The following is a 21,809-nucleotide window of genomic DNA, read 5'->3' as shown; positions in this document are numbered from 1 at the left end:
AAGCAAAAACCTGTAAACCTTTCTTTACATTCTATTCTACTCATTATGCCATTATTGTATGCATTATTAAAAAAGAACATTGTAGAGTGCTATTTTTTTATGTACATGTTTCTGGGGAGAATGGAACGGATTAATGACATTTTAATTCATTTCAATGATTTGAGATAAAAGTGTTGCGTGCATGGTCACGTAATTTTTTTTCTTTCTACAAATCCACAATTCACTAAACAAGCTGCTCAGCATGTCACTCTGACTTTAAATCCCACGCAAATTCTTAAATTCAGTCTACAATTGGGGTAAATCCTCATGGAATCTGGAGTCACAGGAGGTTCACCATTGAATAAAACGATCGTAAAAGTTACATGTGTATGTAGTACATACACTGATCAATAAGGATTTCTTCAATTGTGTGGAAGTGGCTGTTGATTCTTCATGTTGGGAGCAAGTGAGGCAAAAAGCAGTCCACAAGACATCAGCGACGAGAATTGTACCTGATTTTAGTCCACTGGTGGATCTTCAGAAGAACTGGAGCCAAAGTCTTGTCTGAAGGTAACCAACAATCAAACTGGGGCATCCACTCCACCAGAGCACACCAGCAACCCAAGACTAACCTCAGGAAGGTTATTAGTATTCAAGTTGGGAGCTTTTAACACTGCACTGTCCACTTGAATAAATGGGATGGAGTGGAGGGGTTACGCCGGTTCCCACTGCCCCTGTGAGAAGAGGACACCACATGTGCCGGAGGAGTTCGCTTGTTCCACAATGAAGGAAATAATCGGTGGGTCTTGTCATGCAATTAAGGGCGACAACGCTCTTTGGAACCTTCGATAGTTTACATCGAGAAGCTTTGAAAAAGGTGTTCAGACCCGTTGACAGTTTTCACATTTTGTCCCATTACAACCACAAATGTAAATCTTTCTTTGGCATTTCATTGGATAGTATGCAACCCCTTTGACTCCAACACCTTGCGATGTAATTCAAACCCAGAATCCGAAAACTGCGAGGCAAAAGTGCTCACCGCTAGTCCCGCCGTGCTCCCCATCCACTTACCTGTTGCATCTTATTTGACCGCGGGGGGGGGGGGGGGGGGGTATTTAATAAATTGCATCCCAGTCTTCGCATTTTATCACAGACATCAAGACGGACCACCTATCCATCCCCGAATGCACGAATTGCTGTGGTTAAATCATCGATTTTCCATATCACTCCCCTTCCTGAATCATTCAGGTGGCATCAATACAGTGACTCTCATCTGGCATCCGTCATTGAAAAAAAAAAAAAAGAAAAAAAAGGTGGACCTCAAATCAAAACATGTTCTCAGAGGAAGAGTTCTGGACTGCTTACATAAAGTTGGATGGATGCAGCATCACCCATTAGCGACTCTTATGACGAGCACCCCTTTAAATGGAAAAGTGACTAATTAGGCTGGGTATGAAACACAGTTTGGTGTTGAGGCGCACTTTCCCCGAGTCACGCATCATGCACCTTGTGCGAGCACACTCAGAGCATTACGTTGCTATGACCGGGATCAAAATTTTCAACCCACAAATGGACATTTTGAAGAGAAAATACCACATTTACAACGGCAAAATGATCTTACCTTATATCCAGCACCAGCAGCGTTTTTCCCTCCGCAGCGCTTTTTTTTCCTCCCCCCAGCAGCTTTTGTGAGAGAAGGATGATCTTAAGTCTTCCAAAATGTGTCCCCAGAGAGAGCCGGGTCGGGGGACTGCGCGGTGGATGTCGCGGAAAAACTGAGCTCGGGGATGGGAGGAAGCAGCCTGCCCTCGCTGCGAAGACGTCCAGAGCCGGTCTGAGTGTGCAGCGTCATGGGGCAGCCGTGCCTTTTGGCCACACGGTGGGAGTGTTGAACACCAAATCTCCCTGGAGAAGAGATGACAAAAAATGAGATCATTGAAAGAGATTTTAAAAATACAGCAACACTAGGTGCAAAGTAAAGACGTGCTCAAGTGTGCAAAAGTGTTCACATCTGACAAGTATCAAGAAAATCTACATTAATTGGTCAAAATCTTTACATGTGATGGGGTAGAATATAAAATCTATTCCTCTTTCTGCATCCATCCATCCATTTTCTTTGCCGCTTATCCTCACGAGGGTCGCGGGGAGTGCTGGAGCCTATCCCAGCTGTCAACGGGCAGGAGGCGGAGTACAACTTGAACTGGTTGCCAGCCAATCGCAAGCTACATAGAGACAAACAGTCACACTCACAATCACACCTATAGGCAATTTAGAGTGTCAGATTAATGTTGCTTGTTTTTGGGATGTGGGAGGAAACCGGAGTGCCTGGAAGAAACCCACGCAGGCAGGGGGAGAACATGCAAACGCCACACAGGTGGGGCCGGGATCGAACCCGGGTCCTCAGAACTGTGAGGACAACGCTTTACGAGCAAGCTCCACCGTGCCGCCCATGGGTATTTCTTTGATGTAATTTTCTGGAAATCTGCAGCATGGTTGCATTTATTACAGTTATGACATATTCGGTGTAGTGCATGATAGTTTGGATAGGCAGATGGCAAAATAAAAACACCATAATGCAATGATTTTGTTCTAATAAATGAAACACAGTCAGAGTGACTTTGGAACCCGTGTTTACAAAAGCAGAAGTGTTGTTTTCATCTCCATTTTTGGCCCAAAATTGCACTATCAATGGTTTTCTTTGAGAGGACGTGTCTCCATGGGAACCACCTTGAGCGACATAAAGCACTGGGAACGGAACTTTCGGCGAGATTGGATTAACTGCACGTGCACACCCGCGTGCACGCGCTCACACGCAAAACAACTCCTCTAGTGTTGCGCCGGCATAATGAAACTACTATCGGGAACCTTTTAACGGAAAAAATAAATAAAATAAAAAAAATGAAAGGAGATCGCTTGATTTCTCGGTGCGCCAATGGGCGTGATTCAGTGGTGAAAATAGGTGTTCAAAGTGCGGTTGGGTAATTACATTGTCTCATCAACCAGTGATTTCATTATCTTCTGTTCCAGGATCCTCGGCTAAATGACCTTTGAATTAAAATGTGCTTTTCAGAACTATAAAGGAGCTAATAGAGGAAATTGCTGTAAAGCTTTGCTGTTACACTCTGCTTGCGTTGCAACCAGCTGAGGCACTCACCCCAAAAAAATCCAGCGGATGACATTTTGAGGGTGAAAAGGTTGCATTTAGATTCTTTGTAATTAGTGCAGCCTAGAGGAATTGGAGGGAACAGTAAGGCCTGACACTACATGATTTCACCTGATGACTGGATTGATTGGATTTATATCTGTAAAATTGGAATTCAGCATAGATTTCTTGTATTGGATGTAAGATTTAGAAGTGTCCACTGAGGAACTGATCTAAATACTAAATAACTGCTTGGTTGAAAATGATCAAAATGAAATTTAGAATCCCCCCCACAGCCATTTATTGAACATGGCTTTTCTACTACTACAACTGAAAGGCAACCAATAACGGTGCAGCATCTGGACTCCCTCTCCAAGTCACATGGGATACACTTCAGCTCACGCGCAACCCTAATCCAAAGAAAGGCTGGAGAAAATGGACTGATACCTTGAACCATGGGAAAAAAAAAACATGGGCCAAAGGTTGAACCATGTGGTGCACCTTTTTTTTTTTTGGTCAGATTTCAGCTTCTATGTGGTGCCATGTCAACCTAATCAGCCAAGCACATTTATAAACAAATGGGGAGGCCAAAGTAACTTCAAATGTAACGTATTAGTAATGGGACTGTTTCTGTAACCAATTAGATTTCAAATTCATCCTCACAGGCCCAGAGCGCAGGCCCTCGAAGAGATGACAACAGAATTTATCCGACCTGTGATTTGTTGCTCAGAGCAAAAGTTGTTTATTGCCAACTCTGACTCCCAAAACAATGGTTATCTGTAAATAATCAATTTAATGCTCAGCATATGTGGTACAATGCATTTTATTCTTTTTTTCATGTTTTTAATCATGCTATTACATAAATATTGATTCTGAACTGCTCCATGTGGAACAATTGTCTATTGTTATATTGATTCTGAACTGCTCCGTGCGGAACAATTCCATTTTGTCACATTGTGTTGTTATTTTTTTTCAGTACTGATGATTTTGGTAATCACATGCAATAGTAGTGGTATTATTCGGGGGTGGATTAAGTCTGTTCAATCCCCACTGATTGGAGACAGTTGGTTCAAGCGCTGTTGAAAATGGACGGCTATTGTTGACGCAGATAATGGATAGTACCCACAACTGTCAGTCACTCCCCCCCCCCAACAATAATAGACAGGTTGCTCAGAGACAGGAATACAAATAGACGATCTGGAAATATGACTCATCAAGTAAATAATACGGCGGCATAATAAAGAGGTTTGGATATGATTGGTGTTCTCCATCACCTTCGCTGTGCGGGAAATGATGCCGCTCAGTCCTCTCATCAGCAGCGTGATGTGATGTGATTCCAGCAAATAGGCGGAACACAAACAATATCAGAAGAAAACAATTTAGCGCAATTTGGAGGCCTGCCAGCTGCTTTTAGCCTTTTGCGTGTGATGAATCGGTAATGGGGGAGAGGCGAAAGCCTGCAGGAGGCTCGGCTCGGTGGATTCGGCCCGAGGCTCCATTTCTCAACTCATTTGATCATCAGGGGCTCCATGTTGAATCCAATATATGAGCGACACTGTTTGCTGCCGCTGGCTGGTGGCCTTGCTTCGACGGTTTTATTATATATGTTGTTTATTACTCTGTATTGCGAGCTGGAAAGCGCGCAACAAGATGGTAAATTGTGCCTAAAGAAGCCATCTTAAGAGGGGATTTGTCTACTGTTCTACACTTCCGATGCATTCAGCCAGAAATGTGACGCTGAACATCTGAATTATCAATTGAATAAGGGGGTGTGACATCTAATGGTGCAGGGCTCTACCATGCCCTTTAAAGCATAAAATCATTTTCTTATTGGCTAGTTGTAGCCAGTTGTGGCTTCGTGATGTGGGAGTCTCCAAAAGTCTCGAATGGCACCACAACAAGTGGCTGAATTTGCCGCCAGTTCATAAATTAACTGCTGCAAATAATGCAATGTAAAACCAATCAATGTGCTGAACCGCGGAGAACCAACTGCGGATTACGATCCACACGGAGACCCATTTCTGCTGTGGCGTGTGTGAATCATTCAAAGCTTCTCTCACAAGGTGTACCCCAAGCTCAATCTTAGGTCCCCTCCTCTTCCATCCATCCATTATTTGTTTCTATTGTTTGTTCGTATTAGGATCGCAGGTGATCTGGAGATTATCCCAGCTGACTTTTGGCCAACATTTGGACCCCTTTGGAACAACCAATACTGTGCAGTTATTTATTTGGTGACTAATATTTGTGCTCGAGGGTGGGGGCAAAATATTGTACCTCCCAGGAAAACGCAGTGAGCTTCTACATCACTCCGGCCCACGGCGGAATACATTTAGTTTATAGAGATTGCTAGTTTCAACTGTATGACTTGAACCGTGTCGATGTGTGAAATATTGTGTTGATTTAACATGGAATCTGATTAGAACATTTCCCGGACATTTATAACAGGTGAAACTCTGTTGCCAAGCATCTAAATCAGATGCCTGTGACCTTCACCATCAATCTTGGGTCGCAGGTGGGTGCGTCGCTGCTCAGCCCACCCTCCCCATGATGACGCAGCTGTACACTGGGGGTCTACATTGTCTGATGGAGGGGGGCTACATGGCTGGAGGCTCGGCCGAGCAGGAGATTTGGCTTTATATCCTTCAGATTGCTCATCGGCGGGCGGCGAGACAAACAGCTCCACGCAAGTCCTCGAGTCAGAGGACCATCGATCACATCGACGGAAGCCCGTCTGTGCTGAGTGCGGACATTTTCCACACAGTCTCCTCCCTGAACTTATTGTCTGTGGTCCTTTGCTATCAGCTTGCCACTGTATCATTTCACTTTATGGAGAACCGTAAATGGACTTCAGAAGCCTCACGAGAGTGTAAAGGCAGCAGAACCATGGAAAGAGAACAGAAATAGCCCTCATAACGACTTTATATTATGACAGCAATATATATTATGCTGGTAAATCATTATTATAATGTCATGGCAACTATTTCAACCGTTTACACTTATTTTGCTATTAGCATTTGATCGACAATTTCCTTGAGCGGCATCTTTACGGCCTCCGAAATGCCACACTTGACTGTGCACTACACATACAGATTGGTACAGAACATCAAATATGATGAAAATATGCATCAATGGTTTTATTAACAGACAGACGATAGGATGGAATTCTGAACCATTACCTCAGTTGTTGCCTCTGTGGACTGTGAAGTGAAGAGACGGTGGAGGGCAAAGACAGCTCCCTAGTGGCCATTCGGCACCACACAGCATCTATTCAATTACACGCAGAACAAAAATGATGGAAAATCAGAAGTAGAAAAAGTTACAGTAATAGGAACATCTGATATAATTTTTTTTTTTAAGTCCTCAGCACATTTACATTTTACATATTAACATAGGGTTCAATCCCTATTCGCACACACAATATGTTCTGGCTCAATATTATCATGATAATTGCTGAGATTATAGACTACAGATTATTTCAACAATGCATTAATAGCCTCCCCGACATTAACATACGGAAGATGAATCCTTAATTAATTTTCCAGATTTCCACGTTGTTTACTTGCAATGTGACTTGTCAATTCTGAACACAGCTATATCGCCATTGCGGGATACGAGGGTGTACACACTTCTGCAACCACATTATTTCGGTTATTTTTACTTCCCCTCTCGAAAACATTTTGTTGTACAGGTTATACGTCACGTACGTAGATGATAAGCATTATTTTTTTTTGCTATCATGAAAACCTGTCATTTTAACAGGGGTGTGTAGACTTTTTGTATCCGATGTTGAGGCTAAGCATGCGTTGTTTTCAAAATAAAATGAGCCCAAAATTACTTTTATGCAATTTAAACACGGGACTTTGTGAACAAATCACCATGAATTTAAATATTTGCAAAAGCGATGGTGGGGAAAAAAAAAAATCCCATTTAAAGAATTATTTGGGACGGGAGCGCGAGCGATGTCACATTTGGGCGTTTGGTGCCCAAGCCGCGTCAGTTGATTTCCCCGACAACCCCCGACAAGTTGCAACCTGCCCGGCGGGCCGCCGCGAACGCACAATCGCGCACAGTCGTCGATAAACAGACAGGAGCACTTGCCCGTCACGACATCAAAGTCTTTAACGAAAAGGTTGCACTTAACTCGGTGTCCATTTTAATGCAGTCTCCGATCTCCATATTGACTCAATACGCATTTGCGCTGTGAATAGTTATTGCCGTTTGCTTGTATGAACAAAAACTGTCAACACAAATCCCTATTGTTGCTTCCCACTTCCCCAACTTTACCTATAGCATTTATACATTATTCATTGATTATTTGTGCTGCGTTTGTTCACATTTACCAATTGTACGCTTGTTTGTTTGTTCACGCAGACATTCACAAACCGCTGCTGATGAACCGGACCCGAGTCGGTCTCTGCGGTGGTTTTCCATGCAGATAGCGAGCGATGCATGACAGTGATAAGGTTCATGCTTCATTCACGGGTTCAACTGTCGTGGTTTGGCTTTCTCCAGTGATTAGTTTAACTAGCTGAAGGTCGCTAGGAAATAATTAAGCGTGAATCCGATTCAGTTTGCAAAGTGGGTATACGTTTCATGCATGGGCCAGTTTGACCGAACTCTCAAATTGAGTGAAATGAGCTTTAATAAGGACGAACGTGGATATTTATTTTGCTTGATAAAAATGACAATCCTTAAATCTGCTGTTGAAAGGTCTTAAACTGCTGCATTGTTGTCCAATTGTGTCAAATTTTGTATACTTCTGTCAACTTTCACTTGTATACTCTAAACATATTTGTTAGTAGGGAACACGGTGGTAAAGCGTTGGCCTCACAGTTCTGAGGACCCGGTTCAATCCCGGCCCCGCCTGAGCTGCCGGTCAGCTATCATCACTCACTCGATGGCGGTGCTTATTTTTGCAATATAGGAACAAATGAATCGCCACAGTACCTCCATACAGTACCATAATTTAATATTTTTTAAGTTATTCATAGTTACTTAGGCGGCACGGTGGATCAGCTGGTAAAAGCGCTGGCCTCACAGTTCTGAGGGCCCTGGTTCAATCCCAGACCTGCCTGTGTCAAGTTTGCGTGTTCTCCCCGTCCCTGCGTGGGTTTTCTCCGGGCACTCAGTTTTCCTCCCACATCCCAAAAACATGCGACATTAATTGGAAACTCTAAATTGCCCATAGGTGTGATTGTGAGTGCGACTGTTTGTCCCTATGTGCCCTCCGATTGGCCGGCGACCAGTTCAGGGTGCACCCCGGTTCCTACCCGTTGAAAGCTGGGATAGGCTCCAGCACTCCCCACGACCCTCGTGAGGATAAGGGGCATAGAAAATGGATGGATGGATCTTTGTTAGCCTACTACAAAATCAAATGCAAATAAATTGTTCGTTGATGTAATGCCTGGACTGGTCTATAGCAGATTTCCAGAGCTTTATTATATTGCTATGACAAAAATTACACTAAATCTTCTTCTTTTCCTTTCGGCTTGTCCCGTTAGGGGTCACCACAGCGTGTCATCTCAGATGAACGCACATTTATTTGGCACAGTTTTACATAAATTATAAATTATGATTATAAAATACTCACTTCTTGTGCCTCGTCATTATTCATATTTGTCTTTGAATAAATTTATTTCCAATACTTTAAAAAAATGAATTAATTCAAAAGTACAGCAAACATAGTAGATGGGAATTTTGAGTTGTTCATATGACCTCGAAACACTTTGTTTCCAACTTTGCTGAAACTTAATAACGGGATGGGGTCCTTAATGCTTGCAATCAGGTCCTCCCTCTGCACTGAACGCGTTTCGAACGGCCGATTTTGTGTATTTAATAGTGTTGTGCAAGGTCTGTTTGCATACAGGGCGGGACACCCCCCCCCCCCTCTCTCTCTCTCTCTCTCTCTCTCTCTCGGCGCATTTTGGCGCTACGACCCTGGTACTTTTACCGCCATTACGCGTCCCAGCGGCCCATCTCCTCCCCCTCCCGTGTGTCTGTTCCAGCCGAACAGATAATTGCCTTGCAAAAACAAAATCCCCCGGTGCTAGCGTTAAAGATGAATTAATGGCATGTTTACTGGTGGATGGTCTGCAGCGTGACGCTGTTGCCACTGCGGGAGTCACCGAGCCCACTTATCTGCAAGGAGGAGCAAAGATCGTCTCCTTTGAAGATGGCCTTGTTGGCTGCTTAAAACGTTTCCCACACTTCTTAAACCAGGGGTGTCAAACTCATTTTTGTCGCGGGCCACATTGTAGCCTCAGAGGGCCGTCATGACTGTGAAACCAAAAAAAAAATGAAAAATTTAATCATCGGATCATATTTACACCCGAAACTAGTTTGGGAATCAGAACTCAAGTGTAATGAGTTTTTTATTTCAGCCATTATTTATGTTTGGCAACACCAAAAGGCTTATAATATGTCAGCATTATCATTTATATGACAATTTGAAATTTTGGTCCAGATTTTCACAGGAATCATGGAAGTTGACACAGATGATTTGCCCACTCGGGTCACACAAAATCACGTGGCGGGCCGCATCTGGCCCCCGGGGCTTGAGTCTGACACCTGTCTTAAACCATGCAAATATTGAATTTCTTGATGTTTTCATTTCTGGTTGTGATATTATTAAAGTGATAAATCACAATACTGTATTGAATTTTGTGAGCAGGAGAAAAAAAAAATAAGTATAGTATTTTACCAAGATGGAAAAAAATGAAATAAATAAAATACATAATAAAATAAAACAAATAATAAAGATGTATATTAAATAATTACAAAATTAAGTTTGAAATAGTAATAGAACAATGAAAAAATTATTTCTACCACCCAAAAAGATTAAAAATGACAAAATACAATATAAATAATATAATACGAATCAAATAATCGAGAAAAACTCATGACAAAAATGCAACGACAATAATAAAGTATATATTAAAAACCCTTTAAGTTAAAATATTCAAATCAAAGACACTCAAACGTAACGCATTATAAACCGAAAAGACAACAAAATACAATAAAAATTATAAAATCCAAATCAAGTAATAACCAAACCAAAAAAACTTTTAACCATAAAATGGTCAAGTAACTCCAAAAACAATGGACGATTTGTTGATTAAAAAAAAAAAAGGGACGAATATTAAAGAAGGATATTTTACCGACCAAGTGAGACTTCATTCTTTCGTTACAAGCTTTGCCAGAGCGCGCCCGTTGCCCCGCGAACACAACCCGGTCGTTCAGTGTGACGTAGTGAGTCTACTTCCGGACTGGTGCTCTGAACAATATGGCAATATGGATAGGTTTTCCAATGATGTCACCACGGTCCTTACAGCAATCGGATAAATTAACGATAGAAAAAAACTTCACGCCTCACCTGTGTTCTCTGACTTCTTTGACACACAAGATGGCGTTTTCGAACGTCCCGGAACGCGTATGAAAGCGTTTAAAACTCCCACAAGTCCAACGGGGTAAATAGTGTGAAGATCCATCCCGGAGTTATTCGTGGCGTGTGCACGTGTCGATGAAAAACAGAAGCTACGAAGTTGAGCTGAGCTAATGTTTACATCACTGATAGCGTAGGACAATGCCTTGGCATAATCTCAGAAGTGCTGACCGATTTTTTTCAACGATATTGATTCCATTCGTGTGAATACGACAGTACCTTGTCATTATTCATATTTGTCTTTAACCGATTCAGGTCTGTCGACAAGAAGAATCGTGTCACCGTGAGCAACTTTGGTCGAGTATTAGCTGCAGGTGGACTCAAATCTTAACCCTCCCTCGCACCTCAAGACTTTACACAATATACAATCACTATTTTACAGATCTTTTACTATGGATGAATTTGTTGACATGAGGTAAAAAGAAATCTTTGAATCCAGTAAATTTGCATTTTTTTTGTCCCTGATGAAATCAGCACTAATGCGAGCAGTAGATAACCAAAAAATACAACTAACATTAAATCCTCTCTCTTGTGCCCTATATTGCCAAGGATGTCGCAAATTTACTGATATGTGTAAGTTTGTGAAAAATATCATAACAACCATATTACTAACTACCAAAAACAAAAAGAGATCAAATCTTCGTGTCTGAAACGACAAATATTCTCCAAGATACGGTCATTCAGACAACACACGTTACAAAATTATATTAATTGATACGGTTGCAAATTAGAGAACCTATCATTGTATTAAATTAGGATTTGGGTTATTCCAAGTAAGTACGGTCGTACAAACTCTAGCAGGCATATGCTATATGAAATAGTTACCTTATGAACTGCAGCCACCTGTTCCTTTTCTTTCGATTGGAATCTGACAAAAGATCAATGTTTCCTGTCGATTTGTGCCCATTGGAACACACCGCCGGGGCATTTTGTTTGAGAACTTTCACAGAGAAGACCACTTAAGACATTTTCTGTGAAATTTTTGATGGATTTCATAATACAGAACTCTGCAAATCGAATTTGATTTTCACATGCGAGGAAACAAGTTGAAATTTTCTGTCTGAAGTAGGACATTGCAGAAACAACAAATGAAGTTTAGCATGTATTTTCCCATTGAGCGTCCTTATTTCCAAAAGTATATCGAACCGATTGACTTAAAATGTAATGTTTTTATGACAAAAAATGTTTCGTTTTTTGCTATGTTATGTCAATCGTGCTTCACGGCGTATTTTGGGAAAATATAACGTCACGGAAATCGGGCCCTCGGTAATATGCGAGGTTTCTTGGTAGTCAGGGTGTTATACGTCTTTCCTTTGCACTTGGGCTTTTTTTTGTCTTACCAAGTCGAATAAAAAATACTTCATGTTACCAGAAGTGGAAAAAATGTCAAGCTTCACATGACTAGTTTTAATTCTACATGTCAAACTGAACCTGTAAACCATGTCCTCCGCGCGTTTTGGGAGTACCAAGATGGCGGACAACTGGCTTCAATCCAGTGTTGGGTTTTTTTTTTTTTAAGATCAGTGAAGGCGTTGCCCAAGAAACACGTGTTTTGTTTTATCACGTGACTCATTGCGCGGTGGCCGAGCGACCGGATTGGTTGGACGCCGTGGAAGCGGCAGACCCGCTCCGGCGTCCGCGGTTGGCTCGCTTGTCACGTGACGTTGCAACAACCGCGACTCCGATTGACCAGCAGTCGCCAGAAAGCACGTTTGAGCGATGCTGCTGCAACGTCCCTGAGGCACTCCAGGCATTCCCTCCACCCGGGACAGGTACGACGGCTCACCTACTCGGGGAGGGGTACTCGACGACGACTCGTCGACGGACAAGTCAACCCCACACGGATTCTTTTTTTTTTTTTTTTTTGGAACGGAAAGGTTGGGGATGGTTTCCATTTCTTTTTACGCCCGTTTCTGCTCTGCACTAGGCGCCAATATTATGTAACTTTCAAACGATATTGACTATTGTAACATCGTTTACTATAATTTCATTAAAAATATTGTGTTTTAACCGTAATTTGATACACCGTCGCCGCCATGGACTTAGCAAAGAATCCTGGGAACATTTGAAGCAGTTCATTCCAAAGTTCTTTTTCAGTCATTCAAGTGCTTCCTCGTACATTTATTGAGCCGTTCCCGAGGTTCGCGTTAACTTCACCGAAGGACTGCGTTGCTGCGAAATTTGGGGAGATTATTAAAACAATAATAAAAAAAAAGTAATAAGTAAGTGAGCAAACTCTCGGTTGTGACTCGTGAACTTGCGTGCAGCGAGCTCAGCTACCGAGCATCCTTCCGCATCCCCTGACGTCTTGCTAGCCTCCAGGGTGGGCCATCGCTGACACCACCCCTGCTGCCACCTGGGCTTCCTGCTCACTCACTTTACTGTTATTATAATATGATGTGTCAATATGATAATATTGATAGCCGATCAGTGTGGGTCTTTGAGTGTCTTAAGAAGCGCTATATAAGTTTATTGTAGGAGGCCCTGTAGCTCAGTGGTTAGAGCACTGGTTTGATAAACCAGGGGTTGTGGGTTCGTATCCCACTGGGGCCTCCACTCCCTGAGAAGGGTTGCGTCAGGAAGGGCATCCGGCGTAAAAATTGTGCCAAACATATGTGCGTTTTGTGCCAAACATATGTGCGTTCATCTGAGATGACACGCTGTGGCGACCCCGAAAGGGACAAGCCGAAAGAAACTCTCTCTCATATAAGTTTATTGTATTGTTATTGAATAAATAGCTTTCAGAATCGCCTTAGAAACATATGCGGAATACGTATATGTACGTAAAATCATTTATTATTCATTTACATGTGTGGTTGACTAAGTCAAAAATTACCCGCTAGCTTGAAGCTGCTAGTTAAAAGCTATCCCCGCGAGGACGCCAGTACTTGCTGTTATAATCACTCACGAGTGGGTTCACCGTGTAGTAAATCATATTTTGGGCAAACAAAAGTCTCATCGTAATAGTACGTCCGTCCTTCCTGAACGAATCGCTCGTGTAACAAACCGCGGATGACAAGTTCAGCAAACGAATCACTCTTCGATTCCTCAGTACACCAGTTCTCTGAATCACAACTCCAATCATCTTTTAAAGATTAAACATTGTTTATGATTTACCACCAGAATGGATAGAAATGTACGTTTGTTTGTAATGCAGGTTGCTCCCCCCCCCAAAAAAAAAAAAAAAATGGAAGTGGAATGTCTTGCTCTAAAGGATCTCGCAAGTCCAAGGAAAAGTGAATCAAAGGTAAGGCTCCACAAATCGAGTGAGGAAAGGTTGGGAAGTGTGCGGCAAAAAAATTTTACTCTAATGATGTTTCCATATATGGGAATGGAAGTAAAACTACATTAATAGTATTCAAATTGTTCATTTCCAGGAAAATCTAGACACAGTGTGGAGGAAATCCACCCCGACGAAATCTACAGAGCCGTGCGTACTTGCGATGAAGCGGAAAGGCGGCACCCCAGACCCGGGTCACGCCACCCCGATCAAACACCCCGCCGATGCCGAGCCCTGGTCGCCCATGGCCAACCTGAAGATGCTGATCCACGCCGCCAGTCCCGACATCCGAAACCGAGAGATCGGGAAAGCGCTCTTTCCGCCCGTAGAGAATGAGTCAGGAAGTGCGGTCACCATAGACAACGCAAAGTCAGGCGAAAACGCCTGTAAGGTGAGAGAGATTTGCTTAGAAAATCGTGACTAGCTCACCTAAAACTTTACATTAAATGTGTTTTCTTACAGTTTGAAGCAGTGGAGGAGGAAGACGTGGAGAAGAAGCAGAAGAGCTTGGGTCTGCTGTGCCAGAATTTCCTGGCTTGCTACCCAGATTATGTGCCACCCAACAAGCAAATCGGGATCTCCCTGGATGAGGGATCGACCAGTTTCGGTAAAAGCCAAAAAGTGGTACCATGAGTTACGGGTTTAATGCATAAATCTCTGAAAATGATTGACAGTTCCCTTTTAACCAATCACTGAGCGTCATTTTCTGAACTGCGCTTATGCCGTCCTTATCCGGGATTTTGTACCCACAAACTAAGAGAGTGTACAGTCCTGCTTTATATCCGATTTGGAAATATGGTGCTTCGACGTGGCTGGCGAACGTGTCATGGATACGAGCGCTATCCAGAGAGATTACTGGCAGGATATCCGGTGCGCTGTCCCACCCCGAAGCGTAATTTAAATAAATGCAAACGGTGGACTAAGGTTTGTGGCCGACCTCACGATCAGCAGAACGCATCGAAGTTAAATCAGCACAAAGCCGTCTGTTCCAAGTAGTCGGCGATGTTGAACATCTCGTGGAATGTGACAACTACAAATTGACAAAGACCATCCCATTATTTTCACGATTATTCATTATTTATTTCAATATTTTTGTATCACACTTCACCATCGGTCTTAAGTGTGAAGCTCAACTTGAAAAAGTATGTTTAAACCCATTCGTGGGCAGCGTCCCATTTTTGGGACATCATGATTTTCATGCATTATATCCTTCAGTATATCAAAATACTTAAGTGTTTTAATCTGAAGCCATAATTTGGTATCAGGAGAGGATAACTCATCGGTCAAAGTTAGTTGTTGGATTTTTGGGACGAGATTATAAAATAGTAAAGTTATCATGTAATTTAACCATATATGAAAAAAAGTGTTATTTCCTTGATTGTGGCCTGTTAAGAGACTTTTATCTCAATAAGACAAAAAAACTTGCATGAATGCGTTAATGATTCATTGGAGGAACTTCACATGTCTTTCGATGTTCCATCTTTACGCATGTGATCAAAGTGCTGCATTAACACGTCATATTGTCCCATAAGCCACAAACGATTAAGCAAAAGCACATCACAGTCGTGTTGGATAAAGAATGACGCTTATAGTAGCTTATAATCAGCGACTAGCTTAAAGTTCAAGACAGCTTCCTTATTGATGGCCTAGTTTTAACAACTACAATATTTTCAAGAAAACTGTTAAAGAATTGATAGAAATGTACGCGTTTGTCATGCAGGCCCCCGTCTGCACCCCCTCAAAAAAATGGAAGTGGAATGTCATGCACGTAAGGATTTTACAAGTCCAAGGAAAAGGGAACAAAAGGTAAGGCTGCACTACACTAGTGAGGAAAGGTTGAAAGGTGTGCAGCAAAAAGTGGCTCTATAAACGTTTCCATATATGGGAATGGAAGTAAAACTACACCCATAGCATTAAAATTGTCTCCGTTACAGGAGAATATATTCACAGTGTGGAGAAAATCCACCCCGACAAAATCTACAGAGCCGTGCGTACCTGCGACGAAGCGGAAAGCCCGCACCCCAGACCCGGCTCACGTCACCCCGATCAAACACCCCGCCGAGGCCGAGGCCGACCCCTGGTCGCCCACGGACAACCTGAAGATGCTGATCAAAGCCGCCAGTCCCGACATCCGAAACCACGAGATCAGAAAAGCGGTCTTTCGGCCCATCGAGAACGAGTCGGGAAGTGCGCACGTTGCCGTAGATGCCGTAAAGGCGGCCGAAAATGCTCGTCAAGTGAGGGAGATTTGCTGAGAAGCTCATCGAAACCATGTCCGGCTCTACTAAAACTTAACATTGAAAGAAATTGTGTTTTCTTACAGTTTGAAGCGGCGGAGGATGAGGAAGATGGGGAGAAGAAGTGGAGCAGGAAGCGGAAGAGCTTGGGTCTGCTGTGCCAGAAATTCCTGGCTCTCTACCCGGCCAATCCACCGCCTGACAAGCAAATCTGGATCTCCTTGGATGAGGTGTCGACCAGTCTAGGTAAGAACCAAAGGGTGATAAGTTGACTTAAGAGTTTAAATTGTCAAATGACCAAGCTTTTAGTTGACTGAATGCACAATGTGCTTGTTTTTCTTTCATTTCAAAACTTAATTCAACCGGCATCATTTGATTCTTCTTCTCAGCTGTCATTTAAAAACCAGATTTCGAAAAAAGAAACGTTGAACAATATCTACACAAAAAAAAAAACAGGGGGACAAAGCGTATGCAAACATAAAAGATAACTTTGGCTGCTGAATCTTGTGAAGTTTGCTGCTGCCATTTCTTGGTGGAGTATTTGAAGTGTGCTGATACATAACTCTTCTGGGAGCAAAAAAATCTCATCTAGGACCGTCACGTTGTGCTCGCAAGCATCACAACAAGCAGCAGTTTGTCAGGTAGTACATTTGTTCCAAAATAATGCTAAGTGCATGTTTTAAGTTGTTTTATTGCCACCTCCAGTTGAAAAATGTATCATAAAACAAATTTTATAATTAACGGGTTTACAAAATTCCACAGACGGAATAATGAAGCTGGTATTATTGCATTCTCATAAACCTTTAAGCAACAGGTATTAGAACACACATGGTGTAGCAATACATGTAAACATACAGTATGCCAATATTCCCATGCATATAAACATATATGTTGAGTCTTTATCCTCTCCAAATAACAAAAACAAAAAACTACTTCATTAATACTGGATATTTTTTTACAAACTACTCACTAAGAAAATGTTACACAAACTTTTCTCGATGTTTTATGACGATGCAGGAATTGATTAATGGCAATTATGTGCATTTTAATGCGAATTTCGGATAAGTGTCTTCAGTTACAAGTGTGGTCATCAAATGAGTTAACGCATAAGTCAATTTTGCCACTGTATGTAGTTTTTATCTGGTGGTGTGCTGTAAGAGTTTTTGTATGATAAAGTATGTGTCCTGGCTCAATAATGGTTACGAAACACCGGTGTAGGTTTTCAATGCATGCGTGTAATCCAGGGGTGGGGCGGCGGCGAATCTACGACATCGTCAACGTGATGGAGTCGCTCACGATCACAGCCCGCATGGCCAAGAACACGTACCTGTGGTACGGCCGCCAGCGCCTGAAGGCCACCCTGCAGGAACTGCAGCGGCTGGGTCACCAGCAGGGCTACCACAGGCACTTGGAGCTCACCGCCAGGGAGGGCGAGCCGAGCCAGGACGACGACGACCGTGGTTCGAAATTATTATTAGATACAACTCCATTTAGAATTGAAACTAAATTTTTCTATTTCACCGTTATTTGCGTACTTTTCACAGCGCCCAGCAACAGGAAAGACAAATCCCTACGCATCATGAGCCAAAAGTTTGTGATGCTCTTCCTGGTGTCCAAGGACCAGATCGTCACCTTGGAAGCGGCAGCGAGGGTTCTCATCGAAAAGAGTCATGGCTCGTCCAGTCTCAGCAAGTCTAAAAGTGAGCACCGGAGCTGCTGGATTGTAAGCGTCCCCCCCCCCTGCCCCCCATTTTTGTAAAACTAAACACGCGTGTCTCTCAGCTAAGATGCGACGCATCTACGATATCACCAACGTGCTGACCAGCTTGGGCCTGATAAAAAAAGTGCATATGCAGGAGGAGCGACGCAGGAGGCCGGCTTTTAAATGGCTGGGACTGGCCAATTTTCACAATCCTGGTGCGTATATCTGAGGTACTGATCGTCCAACTGCTGTAACACACTTTCGAGATGTACATCGGTTCTCTTTTATACCAGAGGATCCTGTTGAACTCACCCTACCTGAATCCCAGGACACCAGCAAGGCTAAATTTTCATACCGCACCTCTTTTAACATCACCCCGACGCCTGTGGCCGTCCACAGGCAGGTCTGCTCGGCGCCAAGCAGCGACATGCCTCGGGAGCAAGAATGGACATCTCGGCCTCTGGGTTTATCCAGAAATACTGGAGTCGGCCTGGCGGTCTGCGAGCAGCAGTTTGGAAGCCGCAATGGGTGAGTTCTACAAGTTCTCATGAAACAACAATCAGCTAGTAATACGGAAACTACAGCTAGCCGGCCAATTATGTGCTTAGCAGTTGAGAATTGTTTTTTTTTTTTTTTTTTTTTTTTTTTTATAAAGGGCCACTGTCATGAAATGCATGATTTTTAGTATCTTATTAATGAAAAAAACGCAGCCGACATGGACCCACGCGTTTTTCCACCACAAAACATGATTTTGACGTATATGGCTTTTTGTAACTCCCGCCATGAAAATCCTCTTGTTTTTGAGAAGAAGCAGGAAGTGACGTACATGGCAGGACCGCCCTCAAGTAGACTCGTTTGTTTCAATTAGTTTTACCTCCGGGAAGGAAGCACGTTGTTCCTCCGTGTTCGCCAAAATGCCGGCTCATTGCATTGCTGGACATTGCTCGAACACTCGGGAGGATGGATTTACCCTTCATATGTTTGCAAGAGACCCGGTTCGTCGTGAAAATAGGGTGCAATGGACAAGAGCTCCGTGGGTTCCAAATGACAGGTAGGTGTGTATACAGCTACAAAAAACAAATAATAGTTTGTAATCGGTCTCTCATAACGTAACAAAAGCTCCGCGTACATATGACCGGCGTGCTAAATGTGTCGATGTGCGCGTCGGCTCGCGGATGGCAGCTGCTATGAACAACCCTGCCGGCAATGGCGCACTCAGCCGCGTGCTACGACAACGCCGTAAAGCGGCTCAGCGCCGCGGTAAACCACCTCGGCGGTGAAAATGAGCCACCCTAGCCGACAAGGCCGAGCCAGCCGCCGGGGTGGCTCGTTGCTGCACCGGTTGCTATGGCTCATCGCTGCGGAAGTGGATCGCACGGGGAGGCGGTTTGGCCGTGATCGCATATCATCTGAACATGGCTCGAAACAATAGGGTAATATTGCCCCGGTAACTTCACTCGGTTGTGTGATGTTCTCTTCTTCGAAAAGAGCTTCCGTGTCAGAAGGGGCGTGTTCGTCTCCCACAGTCGGGCCCGCAGCGTCTTTTCTATGGCGAATGTCCAAGTGTGACGTCACGGACAGAAGATGCACCCAATATGGCGACCGCTTGGATGTCGTCAAATGACACTTCCGCAACTCTGCGCATGGATGACGCGCTCTCCGCTCATACTTATTTTTTCGTATAGACATTGAAGTGAATAATGTTGTATGTAATTTTCATTACAATATTTATTAGGGATGACACTTGACCGTTAAGGTATTTCCCAAATAGAACAATGGGTAAATAATCTATCACATAATTGTATTGGTACGGTTGGACGACTTGTAAGATTTGACTTGAACCCTTTGTCTGCAGAAACCTGCAGCCCACACTGCTGGTGCCCACCCTGCACACAGAACACGTCTTTGCGCTCTCCTCACCCCCCCCCTGCCTGACCTCCGTGCCCGGCCTGCCCCAGGGCTACGCGGTCACGCTGTACAAATGGCCCAACGTGACAAGCGGGGCCGAGGGGGCCACGGACGTCCCCGCGACGGAGAATCCGGCGGAGGGGAGGAAGAGACACAGTGAATCGGTGGGAGGGGAGCAGGCGGTGGCGGTCAAGAGAAGTGCATCTGGCTTTGAGCAAGGAGATAAGGTGAGGCTTTAAACTAAAAATTTGCCTCTTAAAATCGTATATATTGAAATGATCTCCAATCTAAAAAAAAAAAAAAAAAAAATAGATGGGTTTCTGCAATTGTCCTTATTTATGTGAAATGGTTAATGTATTACTTGTCTTGTAAAAATATATATATAAGTAACAGATTAATGATGATTAACAATAAATGCCTTCTCTGTTGTACCTCTTGTAAACATTTGTTCAAATGCATTTTTACTGCATAAGAGTATTATTATTTTTTTTTTTCTCAAATAGAAACTTGTAGTAGAGGCGGCAATAAGCATTTGAACAAATACATGGCGTCCATAAAGTCTCTTTTACAATAGCGGGACATTCTAAGTAAGCACATACGTACCGTTTTTATAATAATTTAAATACCCCCTTACTATTCTTGCGCAATATTTTCTCACGTTTAATTAATGCATGCTTGACTCCTAACATTTGTGCATATCTTCATAATACTGATACATTATCACAATCGTTAAAGTTTAGCCTGCCCGCGATCTATCAATGTTGTTATTGCTATATATTGTTATTGTTATAATGGAATATTCCTGCTGTTAAAATTGATTACAGTTCCACGATATGAACAATTAACGATTTGATTCCTTCTGCAGCTATTTTAACCCGGAAACTAGCACAAACTGCCTTAATAAATAAAAACTCTGTGAAGCAGATGTGAAGTATCCATCCATTTTCTTTGCCGCTTATCCTCACAAGGTTCGGGGGGAGTGCTGGAGCCTATCCCCTGCACTGGTTGCCAGCCAATCGCAGGGCACATTGAGACAATTGATGTTGCATGTTTTTGGGATGTGGGAGGAAACCGGAGTGCTCGGAGCAAAACCCACGCAGGCACGGGGAGAACATGCAAACTCCACACAGACGGGGCCGGGATCGAACCCCGGACCTCAGAACTGTGCGGCCAACGCTTTACCAGCTGACCCACCGTGCCGCCCCAGATGTGAAGTATCCATTCTAAATTGTGTTCAATACTTTATGTTTCAGAAAGCTCAAAGTGAATCGAACGAGAGTGGCAGCGGCACCCAGACGTCACATTACTTCTACGTAGCAAACAATACAGGTAAAGCCACCGCAATATGTTTATTATATTATACAATACGGACTACCAGGATGAATTTTCCCTCTTTGCCAGGTCTGAAAGGCCTCAACTTCCTGGTCGCCTACGGACAGCCCCTGGCCCATCTCCCCAGCGGCACCGTTACACAGCTGCCGCAGCCCTACGTCCTCGTGCCATCCAGCGCCCCCCTCCCACTACCATTTGCGGGGCACCGACGCCCAGATGGGCTTCAATCAAACGGCCCGGCGCCGGAAGTTGGGCGGATGTCGTCCGTTACTTCACCTCCCACGCTGGAACAGGACGGCCACGGCGCCTCGGGGGGGGCGCGCATAGGGCAACCACTCCGCAACCACCGGTGAGGATGCTGACTTTGACAACTAATCCTCACAAGTAAGGCTTAAAATGAATATCAAAACATTTTCTAATCAGATCCTCCCTTTTACAGAGCCTGCAGAGTCCAAAAGAGATCCCGGCGCCCGCCTTCAGGGCTTTCTTCCAGACTCCGAGCAGCGTGCAGGGTGTCAACGTGGCACCCCCGGCCCGAAAGCGGGTCTCGGCGCAGAAGAGATTGGATGTCAGTCAGCCGTCCCCCTGTTAGATCTCTAACAGTCTGCTTTTTTAAAGCCATACCGGTGCTATTTAAAAGTTAGGGAACTAAATTATAGTTCACCTATTAGCTGCTTTTGTTCCCAGGTCAACGCCACTTCTAATGTTTAAAAAAAAAAAAAAATTGCTTTGACGCCATCACTTCTGTTCATCATTGATAGTGTCTTAATGTATTTATTGTATGTATG

At 43.5% G+C, this 21,809-nt stretch overlaps 2 protein-coding genes across 6 annotated transcripts in view; one reads left to right on the top strand and one right to left on the bottom strand.

Moving 5' to 3' along the window:
- Window positions 1–16,303, bottom strand: part of nav3 (neuron navigator 3) — a 261,068-nt gene extending 244,765 nt beyond the window's left edge. Inside the window, exons 1-5 of one of the 5 annotated variants that reach the window (XM_061807755.1) lie at window positions 14,001–14,138; window positions 6,298–6,385; window positions 1,601–1,884; window positions 612–713; window positions 492–543 (exon numbers count right to left, since the gene is read on the bottom strand). The gene's annotated coding sequence lies outside the window, so the exon portion shown is untranslated. Of the gene's footprint in view, window positions 1–491; window positions 714–1,600; window positions 1,885–6,297; window positions 6,386–9,200; window positions 9,272–14,000; window positions 14,218–16,163 lie in introns of those variants that run through there. The other 4 variants (XM_061807752.1, XM_061807753.1, XM_061807756.1 and 1 more) reach the window with 4 other exon arrangements.
- e2f7 (E2F transcription factor 7) lies at window positions 12,208–21,613 on the top strand. The gene is given in 17 exon segments (XM_061807763.1): window positions 12,208–12,334; window positions 13,720–13,809; window positions 13,940–14,233; window positions 14,305–14,449; window positions 15,563–15,648; window positions 15,777–16,079; window positions 16,166–16,325; window positions 17,324–17,539; window positions 17,624–17,779; window positions 17,862–17,996; window positions 18,075–18,309; window positions 19,637–19,916; window positions 20,943–21,018; window positions 21,091–21,200; window positions 21,202–21,259; window positions 21,262–21,370; window positions 21,472–21,613. Coding segments are annotated over 16 exon segments (2,565 nt in total). The 5' UTR covers window positions 12,208–12,334; window positions 13,720–13,749.
- Window positions 21,614–21,809: the final 196 nt, after the last annotated feature.

The sequence above is a fragment of the Syngnathoides biaculeatus genome, chromosome 20 (assembly GCF_019802595.1).
Source record: "Syngnathoides biaculeatus isolate LvHL_M chromosome 20, ASM1980259v1, whole genome shotgun sequence".
Taxonomy (NCBI): Eukaryota; Metazoa; Chordata; class Actinopteri; order Syngnathiformes; family Syngnathidae; genus Syngnathoides; species Syngnathoides biaculeatus.
This window is presented reverse-complemented; position numbering and strand designations above follow the sequence as displayed.